The 18,400-nt window shown below is 43.8% G+C and overlaps 1 protein-coding gene across 5 annotated transcripts in view; it reads right to left on the reverse strand.

Moving 5' to 3' along the window:
* Window positions 1-6,448, reverse strand: part of EPHA7 (EPH receptor A7) — a 170,443-nt gene extending 163,995 nt beyond the window's left edge. For 4 of the 5 annotated variants that reach the window (XM_037392606.1, XM_037392608.1, XM_037392604.1 and 1 more), the window contains exons 1-2: window positions 4,945-5,263; window positions 624-688 (exon numbers count right to left, since the gene is read on the reverse strand). In XM_037392606.1, coding sequence (XP_037248503.1) covers window positions 624-688; window positions 4,945-5,041 — 162 coding nt within the window. In that variant the 5' untranslated portion in view covers window positions 5,042-5,263. Of the gene's footprint in view, window positions 1-623; window positions 689-4,944; window positions 5,264-6,258 lie in introns of those variants that run through there. The other variant, XM_037392607.1, reaches the window with a different exon arrangement.
* Window positions 6,449-18,400: the final 11,952 nt, after the last annotated feature.

Here is an 18,400-nt window from a genome sequence, read left to right on the forward strand (position 1 = left end):
TACTTTACAATGCCACATTTCATGGAGTACCATGAGATTAATTTGTAAGCAAGCTGGAGGTGGCCTTAACCACATAATTCGTGCCTAGTTCCAGATATCAAGCTCCTCAGGACTTGGGGATGTTTCAAGTTTGGAATGTCACTTCAAACACATCTGCAGTATAAATGTTTTTATTTTAGAGCGCTTCAATCTGTGCTATTCAATTACAAAGAAAACATCGTAAACAAATTTATGATCACCCATTATACAGAAAATGAAAAACATATTTTTAGAAGTTTCCACACAGAAGTAAATCTGTTGTTTCTAAAGGAAGAAGGAAAATGATTTAAAATACCACGTTACAAATACAGAGAGCTTTCTGGTATATCACAAAGGATTATGCTACAAAACATAAAGCCACCGAGAATATTGAGGTGAGACTCTACCCTTTAATTAGCTTGTACATTTGTACACTGTAACCTGAGGTACACTTACTTTCCATTCTAAAAATGAAAAAGATGTAAACACCTTGTACAACTACCGAAAGAAATATGAAGGGGAGCTAGTTTAAAGCAAATGTTTCAATTGCTTTGGTAAAATAACAACTCGTCTTTAGGAACTTAATTTTTGCCTGGAGCACTTACCCCATTGGGAGGAGAGGAAATCCATTCCAACTCTGTCTGTTGTGCTTTAGAGTCCAGCAATATTACTAAAAGAAACCAAACAAACAAAAAAAAGAATTTCTACTGTTTGTTAAATATAATAATAAGTGGGAATATAAAACTAAAGAACAAAGTCCAAACTTCTTTAAAAAGTAGTTAAAAGAATATAATTTTTGTACAAATTAATATTTTTTCATGTTATTATGAAGTTATCTGCAACCACGGCTATGTATTTACTTGTAAACAGATGATTAAATGATTAGGTACCAACCACACATAAGCAGATATACATTAATCTTAACAATTTCATTGCTTAAATCAAAATCTATTGTTTTTCTTAGTGCTCTAAACTGTTACTAATCAGTCATTAAGATGCATGCTCCCTTCATCTCCTTTGTCATATGCTTGTTACTACAATGAGTTTAAAACAAACAAATACACACCAACATTTCAACACTTTCCCAAACGGATTTAGACAGGACTAGCCTATACCCTACCAGGAGTTGCACTGCAAAAGCAATGGTCTTTCTGAGTTTAAAAGGAAACAGTACGTCCTTTAGGTGATAAAGCAGTAACTCTATAAACAAATGACAGCCAGGCATACAGAAAATAAAAGACTCTGCAATTACCTCACACTTCGCATATAAAAAATACTATATATACAAAATACTATATACACAAAATCAGATTAATTCACTTTATGGCAATGCCTTACTAAATTCTTCGTGTCACTATACCACAATGACACTTCTATACTAATATACATCACTTCTAGTAGCACTGCAATTATTTTCAGCTAAATGTAACCCTGCCTCTGAAAGCAGTTAATCACAGCTCAATAAACCAATTCTTACATCTTTTACGGTACCTGTTGGAGGTTATATTACTAATGATCAGTTACCTCCAAACATACATTTCTGTAGACGTCTTATATCCCAATCATAGCTATAAGCTTCTTTCTTAGCATATTATTATATAAGTTTCTGTAAGACTTTCAAATGGCACATATATTAATCTGTAATGTCCAAAAAAAAGAAGAAAAAAAAAAGAGAAAAAAAAAGTTAAATAATTTGCTGTAATACCTTCTTCCAAACAGCCAAAGCTGTAGACTAATCAACCATATATTTAGGTTTGGTACACTTAGATGATTCCTTCTTCAAAGCTGCACATGTAACGTCATACTTTATTTGATTGAAGAAAAAGTAACACTTCTAATTTAAATCTATTCAGTATATCTTTAGCTATAAACCTATCTATGACTTTATACACAGCATTTAAGTACTGCTATTCCATTGCATGATTTAAGGCTGTAACTCAAAAAACTTTTGTCAGGTCTTTTAAAATTGTTATAATTCTGGTTTCAGCCCTTTCTCCTAGTAGAATTTAACACAAAATTTCAGTGCATTACTAGAAAGACGAGATTACTAAAAAGAGTTATTTAAAGGCTCATATAGTAATATCTGGAATGTTAGCTCAACACAAGACGCTAGCTTCCAGGCCTGTACTTCAGTAATAAAGTCTAACTACTCATTAAGTAAGTTTGATAGTCTCTCTCTAGAAAGATTATCTGCTCTTTCATTACGCTTGGATTCAAGGGGCTTTACTTTGTAACACTTTCTATGGAAAAGCAGGTGGTGTATGTGGTGGTTTGTTAAACAAAAGCATTTAAAAATGTCCGGGGAAAAAAGATTACCACCAAAAAATTAACCATTTCAGCACCAGCACAATGTCCCACGACTGCACTTCATTATACCTTTTATTTGGCTGCGACTCTCCATCACATAGCAACGGGCGGGCACATCCCAGAAAAAAAAACCACCACAACACACACACACAACGCCGCTCTGCGAACACCCTGCAAAGAGCAAACGCGCCGTTTCCGTGCAGCACCGAGAGTTCCCGGGGAAGAGCTCCCCAGGGCAGCGGGCGGCGCGCTGCTCCCTGCCCGGGCAGCCCCGTGCCCGGCTGGGCTGGCGGGGCCGTGCGGGGCGCTGCGGGGCCGTGCGGGGCCGGCAGGCTCCCGCGGCGGGCGCGCAGCGAGACGCCGGGCGCGGTCCCTCCGCAGGGGCGCGGCGGGGGGGACGCCGCTCGGGGCCCCCTCCACGGCACGGAGCGCGGAAGGAGGCGCACAGGCGGCGGGCGAAGCGGCTCCGCGGGGCGCCGCGCCGGCGGGGAGCGGCAGCCTCTCGCCTCCGCGGGGAGCCGCCGCCGCGCACCCACCCCGCCGCCGCGCTGAGGAGCGGGGCTGGGCCGCCGGGCAGCAGCGGGGCACCCGGCCGCGGCCGGTCCCGCCACACACCCGCCCCAGCGCGGCAGCCGTCGGTTTGGGGAGGGAGCCGCCCGGGGCGGCGACCCCCCAGGTGTCGCCGCCACGGGCGGGGGGCCACGACCTGTCCCCCGCTCCGCCCCGGCCGCCGTGCCGGCAGGTCTCCGCAGGTAACGCGGCCGTCTCCCGCTCGGAGCGCCCGGCGGCCCCTGCCCCGCTCCGCGCCGGCACCTCAGCGCGGCTCCGACCGAGCCACAGAGGGGAGCTCGGAAAACTTTTCAGCCTCCCACCCCCCACCCTCCTCCGTACCCAGCGGGGACTGGTGGGAAACCACGCGGGGCTGCTGCCGCCACCGGCCCTTCGGCGAGGCCGGGGGTGAAGCTACAAAGTTGGTTTTTGTGGGGTTTTTTTTTTTTTAAAACTCGCTCTTCCTTCCAGGGGAGTTTTCTGCGCTTGCAGCAGGTAGCCGCTATCAATCCCCGTCTGCCGGTCGCCCCCTCCTGACCCGCCTTGGGCTAGGCTGATTTTCCCCAAACACAGACACATTATACACGCACACTTGTACGTATAGATGCATACATACGCTCACCCATAGCCGTATGACACAAACACGAAGCAGATCACCGCCGGCAGCCAGCGGCGCGGCCCCGGTGGCGGCACAATCTGCGGGGCGGGCAGCGCGCGCCCTCCCGGCCCTTCTCCCCTCCCCGCCCCACGGCCACGCGTTAGCGCTCCCCGGGGGGGGTGTCTGTGTGCCTCACAGTCCCCCCAAATAAACTTTCGAAACGCTGCTGAGGAATGGCTCTCCCCTCTTTCCCTCTCTAACCTCGTCATCGCCGCCTTCTCTTAAGGGCAGAGGACATTTTAATTGAGGGATTTTTTTAAGCTCCAGTTACAAGCTCGAAATGGCATTTTACTGCATGCCAGCGGTTTTATGAAGATATTGACGTATCCAGCTGAGGAGGAAAAACCCCCAAACGCATACATATGCGGAGACACCGAAAAAGCCCCTAACTCCCCTGTCGCCACCGCGCCGCCCCCCCCCCCCCCCCCCCCGAAGATGGAGACGGACCTTCGCCTTTGGCTGTCAAACGCGAGCAGGGCGCTCCTTTAAATCATTTCGGGTTTTCTCAGCGCGAGAAAAGAGATTCCCAGGTGGACTTTGTGAATTGATTTTATACACCTCCATCAGTCTCTGATAGACAACTGTCTGGTTTGTCTCTGCGCGCGGGGAAAACAAATGTCCGGGGCTCGCCTTACGCAGGCACAAGTGTTGGATGGATGGGAATCGGGGAGCCCCGCTGTAACACGCAGATGGTGTAAAACACTCATACCTAAACCTGCCTCTCTCCGGCGATGCCGGGGGAGAGCCCACACGCTGCAGGCACACGACGCCACGCTGTGTGTACCCTCTAAACGCCTGCACGGCCGGGAGGTGCCAAACTGCACTCCGATGCTCCTTCCCGCGGTCTGTGCAGGCCCCCAGCAAGCAGCGATGCGGAGCTGCCCCGCAGCCTCAGCCCGCGCCGTGCCCTGCCTCCCACGGAACGTCCCGAGCCCCGAAACTCGGCCCGGAGCCCCTGCAGCCCCCGCCCGGGGGGCAGCGCGGCTACCCGCCCTCCCTGCAGCTCCGCGGGAGGGTCAAGGCTGCCACAGGCAAGTGCGGCTCCCCTGCACGGATCCCCGGGCCGGGGGCTGTCTCCCCAGCCCCGTGCCTTTCCATCACGTGCAAATGCCTCACAGACCTCATTCCTGAGAGCAATGGCAGTTTTCCCGGTCTCTCACACATACACACGCACACCCCCAGCAGAATGCCTTGCTCTTTCCTCCCTTCCACCTCAGCTGGGAAAAAAATGGCTTTTTTTTTTTTTTTTGTGTTGGGGTGTTGTGGTTTTTTTTTTAAGGGGGGGGGGGGGGGGGGGGAGGCTGCCAAGCAGCTCGCAGCGGTAGGCTGGTCCTCCGCTAAGCCACCGCACAGACGCTTCGCGTGCAAAAGCAATAAATAAGCCCAAACTTTTGTTTACCGCATCACCTTACCTTCTTTTGCAGCCTGTGCCTCCCCCGTGTGTGCAAAGCGGAACAGCCAGACGGAGCACAAAATAATCCAAGAAGGGAGCCTATTTTGAAAAACCATGGTGCAGGAGCGTGGTGATTTTATATTTCTAGCTATATATTTCTAGACCCTGCCGCCGCTGCCGCCGCTTGGTGGGTGCTAGAAGACGGTAAAGAATTTGCTCTGCTAGTCTCTGGCTCGGCGCTCGCTCGCTCGCTCCCTCCCGGCTGCCTTTCTCTTTCGCCTTCGCCTCCTCCTCCGCGCCGCTGCCCTACTCCCGCACCGGGCCAGCCGGCCGCCCGCCAGCCCCGACTGCAGCCCGGCCGCCCGCGCCGCGCTCCGATAATATCAATTAGGGCGAGGGGGCGGGACCTCAGCGGCAGGGTGGCCCGTCCCTCAACCTGACTGACATCCACCGTCGACCAAACAGTAGCGAGCCTCAGCGCTCGGCAGGCCGAGCCGCCGCCTGAGTCGTCGCGACCGGGGAGGCGGGGTCGGCGGCGCCGCCCAATGAGCGTGCGGCGGTGTCGGGTTGCCGCCGGTGCTGGGGAGCCGCGGGCTGTGCGCGGGGCGCCGTCGGCGGGACGGAGGGGCCGAGGCGGGCGCGGAGCTGCCCCGCACGCCTGGAGCCGGCCGGCCGGCTTGTCCTCCTAGCGAGTGGCGCGGCTGGCCGGCTGGCCGGCCCCCGGGGCTCCTTATGCTCCCTCCCGGGCCGCAGCTGCCGCGGTAGGGAGCGAAAGGGGGGACCCGGCTTTGGTCTCCAGACCGAGCCGCCGCCGGCGGGGTCCCGGCGCGGTGGCCGCCCGTGGCCGGGCCGAGCGTGCACCTGGGCGGCTGCCACGGAGAGGGAAACATGGGCAGCGGCTGCGGGATGGTGCCCCGAGACAGTTCCCTGCCAAAAGTCAAGTTCCTCGGGGCCGACACCGCTCGGGCTCCCTTCCCTTTGTTTTATTTGGGTTCTCCGTCCTGCGGCTCCCATTTTCCACAAATGAGAAGAACACCTTAATGACAATGTAGATCTTATTTGGGGAGGGGGGGCTGCTTCCCCCGGTCCCCGGCGGGTGTAACCTGAGGCGAGGGTAATCCGCTAACAATGAGACAATTTGAAAGGGGGCGGGTGGGGGGGCAAAACCCGAGGGAGGGAGGAACTTGCCAAATCTCTTTTGTCAGCGCTCGCCCCACGGGCCGGGAGTGCTTTTCCCAGGGATCCATCATGCCGCCACCCCTCCATTTTCCCCTCCCCAAACCCACCCTTGCTCCGCCAACGAGCGAAACAACGGAGCGACGCAAAAACTTACCGCTCCCTGAGTGAGGCTGCGGGGCGGCGGGCACGCTGCGTCCCTCCGGCCGCCCGGCGGGGCGTCCCGCTCCGCGCCCCGGCCCCGCTCCGCGCCCCGCTCCGCACCCCCCGCGGAGCCCCTGCCCAGCCCCTGCCGCCGGCTCTGCCCTGCGCACCTTCCCGGGGCTGATGCCGTGCGGCGCGGAACGGGCTTTAGACAGCTCCGTCAGAAGTGCGTTGCCGTGTCCTTTCGGAGGGCAGAAATGCGGTGTAAACGGAACATGGGATTATCGTCTTGGAAGCGGGCGAGAACGGCGCAGCGCAGGGAGTGTGATTGCAATTCGGTGGCAAGATCGTGCGAAAGTCTGATACAGAGAATGTTATGTCATAAAATGAAATATAAGGCGGGGGGGGGGGGGCTTGTTAATGGGACCTGTAGGTGGATAAAGCAAAATTAATTACAAATAGTAATGATAAGCTCAACATTGTGGCTGGCATAAAGAGCCACCATACTTTGGCTTTGAGCACTTTCCCTGTGGTCTCCTCGTTACTTCTGAGAATGGTGTGGAGGTAGCCTCAAAAATGCACTGTATTCCTTTCGCTTGCCGAATAATTAATACTCACAGCTTAGAATACAGATTTTGCATTTCATTCAGAATGCTCTTTTGATACTCTGGATACCATGAGTGTAGGCAAAGTATGCGCTCTTGACTCTCTCGTCGTCTCTGTCATTCCCATCCTCATATGTGTGTACTCAGAAAGGAGAGCTGTACAGAGCAGTGAGTTTGCTTATCTTCTTTTAAAAAGACTGTTTTGTTTTAAATACTTATATGCATGTAACTTCCTTGCAAATTTTTAGTTAGGTCTCTTGAGATTTCCAAGCATAAAGTGCAGGCATTTCACTACAAAATCATTAACCCAAAAAGACAATTTTTAACCTACAGAATGTATTTTAAATAAAAGTGATTTGTATTGACACTTTGAATGATTATGTTCATAAAAACACAAGAAATAATAAATGAACAAATTGACAGAAGGCAGGCTCAAACAGTAATGAGATATATCTACATCCTGCATATAGTATTAGGCCAGACACTTATTTTCATCATCACCTGCATTTATACAGGCTATATTGTACGATATTGTGCAATCTAGTACAGTCTGTGTATAATATGTTCATAGGGTCTGTACACATATAAAGACACTTAAAATTATGTAAATATATTAACCACCCAAAGGATACATGTGCACATGACTAGGTGTATAAAGAAAGTAAATAAGAGATATATTTTTTTGAAAAAAGGTTGTACATTTCTCTTCCTGATCAACTAATTTTAAATGCCCTGTCTTCCTGATAATTGTAAATTGAGCTGAAGATGACATATTATATGTACTGCTTCCCTGAAACAGTCATGGATGTATTCACAGTTACAGTAAAACAATCCATATGCATTGAGAGGGTATATTACAGTGTGGGGTTTTTAATTGTGCTTCTTACACATTAAATCTTTGTGAAATTGATTCAGAATTTGAAATCCTTTTTAGTGAATTTTATTTTTCTCCTTTTCCTCTGCTTCCTTGTAGTGCTTTCTAGTACTTCATTGTATTTTGTAGGATGCACAGCCTGTATTGCATCTCATCCAGCTGAGCATTGAATCTTCTATGAACAAAAAGAGAAAATATAATTATAACTGAACCAAAGTTCTCAAGTTGAATGGACTACAACCCTCAGATTTGGTATAAAAATGTCTGAGGAAGAAGGGGCGGGGTGGGGGGGTCAGAAAAAAAAAAGCAACTAGGAACTTTACTCAACTCACTGTGTTACAATTCAGACACCATCAAAGTAAATGGTTAACTGGAACAGAACAATGTAATCAAAGATACTAATACTGCTTTTTTGTTTGCTTGTTTTTTTGTTCTGTTTTGTCCTTTTTTTCTTACTCAAAATTTGTAGGCCAGATTCTGCCTTTTATTTAAACGTGTGTATTTAGAATGTTTTTTGTATTACCTAGCTTTCCTACACTGATACGAGCTTGATACTAGCCAAACTTCCCTATACTGAACTGGAATGGTCTAAGCAGACTTTAGAGAAATATTTGAAGAATTTTCTCCTTAAAATTGGCTAATTCTATCTTCACCACATAACTCAATCTAAAATTGTGAGACAAGAAATACAGGATGAATTCTAAGGCTATACAAGCATACGTAAGGAAATAAGCATAGTTTGAAAGTAGTTACAAAACTCTGTTTTCACAGATTCCCATTTTGCAGGATTAAAACATTCATTCTTGACTACTCTGTACAGGGCTAAAGCAAAATTACAACAGCTTCAAAAAGGTGTTCAAGTTTTGCTTCAAACATAGTTTATGAAAATTATACTGAGTCTTGGTTCTGTCCACACAGGAATGATCATTAAAATGGGTTTTGATAAAAAACTTTTGAGCTGTGTTTTACAGTAGTAAAAGTAGAAATTAGGCTTAAGTAATAGAAACAATTTTAAACCCCGAATTTGGTCATTTGTGGTCATAATTAAGCAATCCTTTACCGGTGAACAAGATTTTCTATGAAACACGCAGTACACATGTTTGTACAATTTTTGTCGAATTTTTGTAGAATTTTTAATATAAAAATGCAGTGGGTTCATGACATTGGACTTTTAAGTAATATGTGTACAATAAACCATTATACGAGACTTTGGATTTAGTCTTCCAGATATAATGGCACTTACATTCCAAATCTGGACCAGAGATTAATTTTCCATAGAGTGTCAGGTGTCAATTTCAGGTCTTCCAGTGGATTTATAAGTGAAAGTAGCTCTACTATAGTGAAGAAAACAATGCATTAAATAAATCTTATTGGTCCATCCAGAAATTGTGGAGCATTGGGACTGGTTTGTTTGAAAAGTAGTTTCATATAAAAAGTCCTTTCTATAGCTGAAATTTCAGTGCTGTTTTGGGTGGGTTGTTTGTTTTGTTGTTTGGTTTTTTTTTAAAAAAAAAGTTTAATTAGCACAAATCAAAAATAGTGCTCTAAAGCTTTACACTTTAAAGTCTCCACATACATCAAAATGGTAATAACAATTCACTGTCAAATTTTCTCTCAGGGGATTTAGTTATATACTATGCTAAATAGATACTTAGATTCTGTTTTCCAAATTACGAATTTTCCTTACACTTGAAAAACACTGTCCAGAAATAGAGGTAAGATGGTGTGTCATCTTGCTGTTTAAGGGAAATGAAATACATTCTGTAGAACAATACAAATTAAATTCATGTTAAATATATAAGTGAATGTGAAACGCCTCTGCCTTTTCCAAGGAACAATAGCAAAGACTTATAAGGGTCCAAAAATATGCTGCATCTGGGTCCTGTAAGACTGCTTCCCCTTATAGATCTGAATTTGGAAACTGTTTTATTGAGGAACAAGAGCCTTTGGAGAACATACTGCATCTGCCTTGATCACTCTTCAGAGTTAGTTAGTACATCTCACTGAGCTGCGGACCTTCCCCTGGGAAGCCCGAGCAGGGCAAGCCAGTGCCATCATCCCACAATAGCATCTGGAGATACTCTGAAAGGAGATAATTTCCATTGCTCATCTCTAATTAAAGGAATATATTTGTGCCTAGGTGCAACAAGAAGTAACTGCACAAGTGCATTCTTGAGTTCAATACTCTGTAAGATTCAAAGTTTCATTTTTCTTAGGATGTTTGTCATACTAAAAATTGTGCACAGAAGAGCTTGATCATAAGGGTTGCTAATTCTTATTTTAGTTAATTAGTTGGAAGTAGTAGATAAACTCTAGCAATATGCTCCAGTGAGGTTAGTATCTTCCTGTTCTTCCTCAGTACAAGTGACATCTGATCACTTCCATCTGTGACAGTCCTAGATTCTTCTTTCAGCCCAGCTGAGGTGAAAAATCAGACCCAGTAGATTTCCTGTTTCCATATAGTACCTCCTTTTACCCTCGGTCTCAATCACTCAGTTTCCTTATGGTTCTGTCAAAGAGCATGGAAGCATCTATCCTCTCAATCTCCCTTCTGTGTTGGTAGGTAGGAGGGGGACGGATAGAAGAACAGATGCAATAACCCTTATTTAGTTCTGAAAGATAAACTACAGATTGCAAAGGCAGGAGTTCCAGTGCTTTCACCTCTAGATCCAGGAAGTGTAGTGATGTGGAGCATCACTACTGACAGGAAAGCTGCCAAAGTGTATGGGAGAAGGTGTTCCTTGAAGTAGGATAATTTAAGAATTGCATCCAACAGGAGTACAACCCTCTGCAGATTTCCTTCTTTGCCATCTTTCACATATTCTCATATACTACCAAGTTTCCATGGACATATACTGCCACTTCACCCTGGCCTGTAGATTTACCTGCCCCCAAAACTGATCTCTCATTATCCACTGCAAGTAAACCAGATTTCTAGCAAGTAATACACATACTAATTCATGGAAATTTGTTTTATCCTAAGATAATGGATGATGAGCAGATATGCTAAATCACAAGCCTCGCATACTTTATCTCCTTCAAATGTGGAGGTCCATGTGAAAGGTAGCTTCATGGGTAAGTAATGCTTAATTCAGAATGCATTTTCTTTCGGCTTGAATTTGCCAACTGTAGTTTCAGGATGTGATTTCCTTAGTATTTACTGTAGTGTGACAAAGGTTAATAGAAGTACCTAACAAACTGTCTTTATACAGTCAACTCTGGTTTATCTAGAATAATAAACTTGTAATACAAATGCAAGGATAATGCAAATCCTCTGTAAAATTAAGCGACATGACTGTAAAATGAGGAGAAAAGGTTTTGCTATATTCAACCCTAAAGGGCAAGCTAACACCCATCTGGACCAGTAAAGGCAGACTAAAAAATGTACCACAGTACTGCAACACTGCCTCTGGACCCCTTCAGTCCTTCATCCAGTCAGATTAGCTATCTCTGTCCCCATGATAATACACACCACAAAACAGATAATTTTGCCCCAGTCATCACTGAGTAGATTATTTTCTTTTAATTATTATTATTATTATTTCACATACATTTATCGAGTAAGTTCTTCTTTGTCTCCTGTCTAAAGCCTCTGTTCTGCTGATGTTTTCCTCTTGTAAGTGGTTCCATTGATCTAGGTGAGAGTTAGGTGCTACTCAAGCTGAATGAGAGTGACACTTTTAGGTAAACACTAAGTATCTTTAGAGCTCCTTCAGATGGAAAACACTTCATTTCAAGAAATCCTTTATTTGTCCTTTTGCACATGTTTTTCTTGAGGAGGTGATTTGAACTGTAAGCAGTAAATGGACTTAACTGATGCAGTGGGGAGTGCTTTTTCCGTACATTAATTTTTTTCAAGACCATAACTTTGATTTTTTTCAAATGTTTTGTTGGTGTAGGTTTTGATCAGGTTTTTGTGGGTTTTTGGTTTTGGGGGTTGGGTTTGTTTTTTGGTTTTTTTCCTTTTCTGTTTGGAGTTGTTTTATTGGGTTTTGTTCTGGTTTGGGTTTGGGTTTGGGTTTTTTTATCCCTCAGCGATAGCACAATAAACACTACTGAGCTGTAGTGTTGCCAGTGATGTCTATATTTTTTTCTTAAGTGGCTGCAATAAATTTAAAAGCCATCAATGTGATTGAATAGTTTTGGTTTTTTTCTCTCTTCTTTCTAGAGAATAACATGGCAGCTGTCTACAGTAATTCATCTGTCTTTGCATTGCTCAGTTGCTTAGAGGTAGGGTTTCTAATCCGCTGCATAACCTTTCTTAATCCTGGCTAACCTGAAATAGTCTTTTGCCACATCGCTGCCTATGCCTTCTACAATAGGTAATAAATATATTAAACTGTGCTACTCATAGTACATATCTTGGAGTATCCTATAATTTGCTTGGGTTTATGATGGAATCAACCATTTATTTGTTAATGCAGTTTGTTTTCCATCTCATAGCCATGCTGTAATTCTTGACAGATGTCTGCCTTGCACTCTGTAATTATTTAACGGTCATCTTTGGGGAGACTCAAGAGACTACCTTGTACCATTTTATTTGAAAAATTTCCTCCCTTTTTAATAGTATTATCCAAAACATTAAATCAAAAGGCAACTCTAATACGTGAATTAACAACATCTTCTGTTTTCCTTTGCTTTTCAATTTTGTTCTTTATCCCCTTTTCAAATATAACCAAATATTCAAATAGCATTACAAGAAAGGAATTAGTATAGCTGGCAGACTGAACCTTAAAAACAAAGAATTCAGATTTATGTTGTCTGTGAGGTAATACGATTTTGTATTTTTTTCACATATTTTATTAGTATGCAAACTACCAGTCAAATTTCTGTAAGTGCTCTATTATAGTAGTAAGCACCACAGTAAGACTAATTGAACTTCCAGTGTTAAGAAAAAAAAAGAAAAGGTAGACTTCTAGACCAGGGCATCTGCCAAGGCCATATTTCAGCAGAAATCAGCTTCCTGAATTCTAGAAGAAAAACTCTATACTACTTTTTCCTTCTTCATTGTTAACATATATCTTCCAAATCATGCCATATTGGTAGTGGGAGTTTGTTTTTCCCCAAAATGAGCACAGAGTTCTCAATGAATGCTGCTACACAAAAACCGCTAACAAAACCATAATGTGCCTCTTACAATTTACAGTCAAGGGGCACGGCAGACTGAGAGAGCATTAAGTCACCTCCGTGTCCTTCTGATTTGGTAAGCTGAAAATGTCCTCAGTGTACCCAAAAGTGCTGTGGGGGCCTGTAAAATTATGGCACACTTCTGAGGCTGCCTGGCGCACCACGGGGTGGGTTTCAGTTTCTGCCTTCTGCAGCCTTGTCCCAACCGACTCTTCATTCCCCCAGCTTGCCCCTAGCTTTGCCCCTTGCTATGATTTGCAAGACAGTGCTTTGAAGGCTGTCTTCTAGCGTGCCTGTGCAAAGGTTTTCCTCTCACAGACAGAAACAGTGATTGTAGGGCTTTAATGCTATCCCAGCCTCTTTGTCCTGTCATAGAGTGTGCCTTGCATGTAACCAGCTGTAGCATAAGTAAACTAGATTTGAGGTGCTTAATCAGGCTCAGCGAAGTAACATAGTTTGTCACATTTCTTCCAGCTGAAATCAGTATATAGCTTTAAGTCTGCACTGCCTCTACTGTACCTGAGAGTAACTGCTGTCAGCTGGCAAGAGCTTCATCTGAATTTGGATTCACTAGGAGATTAATTTAAGTTACTTTTCCTTCAAAACACGTACTGTACTATATCTGTTCAGTCTGAGACTTTTCAGTATATTTATTTGTCAAATATGCATATGTATGTGTCTACATATGTAATTTCCTCATAAATTCAATAGTCGTAGATAAATGGGATGTAGAGATAATGTGGTTTCACGCATGCAATCCTGTGTACAGAGGGCCAGGCCCTTATGTCCTGTAAACTGACATAATTGCAACAACATTATGATAGTTGGGGCTTTTTGGCAAGAATTCATGTGAGTTACATAATATATTACAGCATATTCTAACCTACTGAAATCTACACATATTTTTAGTCATAGCTTGTATATTCCCAGTGACTTCTGCTTGTGAATTCCCTTTAGACATGCCCTCAGGCTCCCCCTGGATATGCTGCTGTCCCTGTGTCCCTTTGAGAGTCACTGCTGCAATTCTTCCCTCTCTGCAGTTTTTGTAGGAGTCAGTGCAGGATTCAGATGCACATAGGTAATAGGGCTGGATGCTGGTCAAAGCACAGCAGGTTCTGAGCTCTTCTAAGGTCCTCTGCACAGGCTTCCAGTTACTAAGCTCTGTGAGCCTGAGTCTTACCTGACAGGAGCCCCTGGAGGTAGTGTCTTTATGCACCTGCTAAGATTTCTACCTTAGAATGAGTTACACCATTTAAGTCTTTCAAACTGTGTTTATATATTATAATATATATATATATATAAATAAAACCTAAAATATCAAGTATCTGGATAATATTAGACTGGGGGGGGACGGACGGGACGAACAAAAATTCTACAGGTTTTTGCAGGAATGGAGGGCTCACTCTCCACCTCTTTCCCGTTCGCTTCCCACCAGTCTGATCTTGCTAGGAGACTGGGACTTGTTCCTGAAGAAATTGGCCCTGCAGTTGAGACAGTAACCTGCAGTAGGAATGGTTGGAGATGTTAGAACTGCCTTCTTCTGTACATCCTCATTGAGATACAGTGCTGCCTGTCCCCAGGAAGCACCCTCTCTCACCTAGGCGCATGACATATCTGTGTGACTCCACTTGCTCATTGTTCTGGCTCCGTTTCAAGCCTGTGCTGGATAAACGAGAGGAGTGAAGGAAAACAGAGTACAGCTTGCCTCCACCTCCACCCGGCTGACCTGAGGAGAGGGACAGCTCTAGGAAATGGAGAAGCAGGAGCAAAGCCACAAACAGGGGAGACTGCTGTGCTGTGCTGTGCAGAGGGATGTACTGAATTACTACTGTTTGATGTAATTTCTGACAATGCCATCAATGGTGTATTATCCATACCTTGCCTTCTTTTCTTACTGTCAGTTTTGCTACTCATAGGGAATTATCCAGTTCTCAGAAAGGTATAACTTTGGTTTTGAAAGGTGTATGCCTGTATCTAAATGATGGAAAACCAGAAGACTTCATAAGGAGGCTAAAATAACAAGATTATTTTAAAATGACATTTGCTTATTTTTTTAACTCTTATGTCTCTCTAGCACGCAGATATGTGTGATAACCGCACTTAAATGACAGTCAGGTCATATTAATCAGGCTACTTCTATAACTGCTTCTTTCTACCTGCAACTGCATATCATTCTCCAAAAGAATTCTTCATAGTTATGGCCAGTGTGAAGACAGGGCTAATTCGGCAGTGCTTTGCTCAGCTGCTTTAAGTTGTTGTGCTATATGGGAAGAATTTAATTAGTTCACATCAAAGTTACACCACCTTCAGTGACAGGTAAAATCGGTGCGTAACAGTATGAGATGAATCAATGTGAACTGATATAAAACTCTGGAAACCTAGCTTTCAATGGACTGCTTAATGCAGCTCAGAAAATCAAGTCCCAGCACAGCATAGCACGCAAAGTGAAGTAAATGAATGAAAACTGCATGATTAAATGCTTTCATCTGGAAATTTCGTTGCAATATTCAGAATCTCTACAAATTCTTCTAATTCATCATACTCTTTGTTTATTACTAATAAATTAATGTGCTGATGGAAAGAATTCATTACCCTTTCTACACACTTCACTAGTTGCAGGTCATTTATTAATCTGTGTTATCTGGTAAGACTAAAACCAGCTGTAATTACATTGTTAAACATTGATTAATAAGAAGCCCACATCACTAATATACGCAAGAAGCAAGATAAAAAATCTTTTTAAAGATTTAAAGTAAAATTTTAACATTCCTTTGGGAATAAGGAAATCTGGATCTTCATCAATATTCATTTTTGTAAGATTCCATTTGCTTGTACAGCTGTATTTCTAAACACCTTTTGGAAACAGATTAACAAGCACATTCAATTATACTAGAGGAAATGTACTGCATTCACAAAGTGGTATTAATGCACTAAGTGAAACATTTAGAATGAATAATTTTTTTTAAATAGTCTTCATCTAACCATTTTTTTTGTTTTGTGTTCTTAGTTCAATCATGTAATTAGGCACACATCTATTTTAAATCCATTTGTATTTCACAGATTTAAAAACCATATAGCAATTTGAAGTACGTTATTAAAAACACTGCAGATTCCTAGACCCTGCTTTTGTAGGTTTTCAATAAAATCAGTTTGATTGAAGTGACACACAGGAAATTATTACATGTCAGAAGCTTGGGTTATCATTAGGGGTAAATAAGCAGAATGTCTATGGCACTTGACAAAATTGGGGAACTTATTTTTATGATATAGCTCTATGGGAAATAAAGCAGATAGAAAGAAGATGCTTTTAGAAAAGGTGTTTTAAGACCGTCCTCAATTAATCATAAATGACAAATCTTATTATAGCAGCACTATTGGTAAGGGTCTGTCAGTATTTCCATTACAAACCTATATTTCAAAGATTTATAAATGGGCTATAAATATTAAGCCTGGGATGAAATTTAGTGTTCACAGTGTTCACTATGAGATGATATTTTCCTCACAATACTTCAAGAAAATCTGTTTGATTTTTTTTGAGTTGGGTAACTGAAAGGGACCAGAAGTGAGAAGTTTAGGATGACTTGTTTCCTTGTGTAACTGTAAAAAAGAATAGATCAGGAGAACTGTGATTCAGTGGTATTAAGGGTTGAACTTGCTTTTTTTTTTTCCCCTCTGTCCCTGAAAGGGTCACCTATTTTAGTCTAAGTTCAGCTTGTAATAGGGCTGCTGAAATTATCTACTCAGCCTTCTAACTCTTTTGGGTTATTTCTTCCAATTTAATTACTAATCAGGGACGTGACACCTGTTTTCCAGCTCACCCAAGTTTATGCTAGTCCAGAACATGTTCTGCCATTGCGATCACATAGGACTTTGAAGCGGGGCCTAGTATTTCTGCAGACTGATGATCTGAACTAAGGCTAGTGGTTCTTGATGGTTTGATTAAATTACCTTCTTTTTTCTATGTCCCCTTTGAAAGTTTACGGTATTCTGTAGGGGGCAAAAACCCTATTGCTAGAATGTCCCGCCAGTGTAAAGCTCAGAAGGGCTGTGGCGCTCCAGTATTATAGCCCAGGAAGGTAGATGTCCTGTTAGGCTTTTGAAGTCTCTGACAGAGATGGTGAGAATTCCTTAAGGGCGTTCTGAGGAGGATCAGAGCCGTGTTTTGAGACCCATGAATACATACTCACTACTCAAGGATGTTAGAGGTGGTGCAGTAGTCCTTTGCTACTGTTCTCTACCTGTGAGACAGGACTACCCACAGCATATGTCCTTTGATAGGACAAGGGATAATGGTTTGAAGTAAAGGAGGGTGCATTCAGACTACACGTAAGGAAGAATTTTTTTTACCCTGAGGGTGGTGAATCACTGGAACAGGTTGCTCAACGAACTGGTAGGTACCCCATCCCTGGAAACATTTAAAGTCAGGTTGGATGAGGCTCTGAGCAACCTGATCTAGTTGAAGATGTCCCTGCTCATTGCAGGGGGGTTGGACTAGGTGACCTTTAAAGGTCCTTTCCAACCCAAACTATTCTATGATTCTATGATAGGGACAACACAGTAAGTAAATGCTAGTTTTCTGGGATCTGGCAGTGTTTCTTAGCCACTTTGGCCAAGCCTCTCTTGGTAAGCCATGTCTGTGACTGTTATCTGGCACTGTTGGGTGGTAGAGCAGTTTCTATATCCCACTGCTCAGCTGGCTGAACCACCAAATCAGGCAGCTACATCCAGGCTGCCCATGGCAAATTGCACCTGCCTATGCCCAGGGATCACTTTGGAATGTGTTAACTGGTCTGGCCAGATTCTGCTCTAACAGCGCAAACAGTGCTGGGAAACAATCCTCAATGCTCTTTTATTTACAATTTGAGGTCATTCAAGCTGATAGCTAGATGTTGGTTTGGTCTGAACTGAAATCTGCAATCAGGGTGAAGTTTGCCAGTACCAAGTGGGGGAATCCAGCTTCAGAGGGCCAGACCTTCAAATTGACAATGGTCATGTCATCTCTAGAGCTGGTAGCCCTGAATGACAAGTGCATAAACATCCCTGGTATCCGTCAGGGCTGGCCCAGTACTTGGTGTCTGTGATAGTAAGTCTTTGTGGATGGAAATGTAAGTGAACCCAAAATATTGATGGGGAAATTGCTTCTTTCTTATAGACATACAGAGGAAATTACAAGACCCTGGAGATTCAGCAGACTTGACCACATTCAACTGTATTTTCCCCTGTGTGTACGTGTAGCTGCTGAGTTGTGTTTGAATCTTTACCTGTATTATTTCTCAGGCTCACTGCCTCAAAATGAAAGCATCAATGAACACATGAGAAAAGATTTCTTGCCTATGAGTAGGACTAAAATTAGGAGCAAAACTGGGATGAAAACAACCCTACAGGGTAGCTTGGAATGATAGGAAAGCATGATACCAACTTGTGAGAAGGTGTGGTTTCAGCTGATTGTGATGCGTAACTAGCAGGCTGTGCTTGATTTGCCACTCTTCTCCCGTATGCACACTTGTGCATATCTGTGGATACAGTGCGGTGCGGTGCAGGCTGAGGGC

The sequence above is a fragment of the Falco rusticolus genome, chromosome 6 (genome assembly GCF_015220075.1).
Source record: "Falco rusticolus isolate bFalRus1 chromosome 6, bFalRus1.pri, whole genome shotgun sequence".
Taxonomy (NCBI): Eukaryota; Metazoa; Chordata; class Aves; order Falconiformes; family Falconidae; genus Falco; species Falco rusticolus.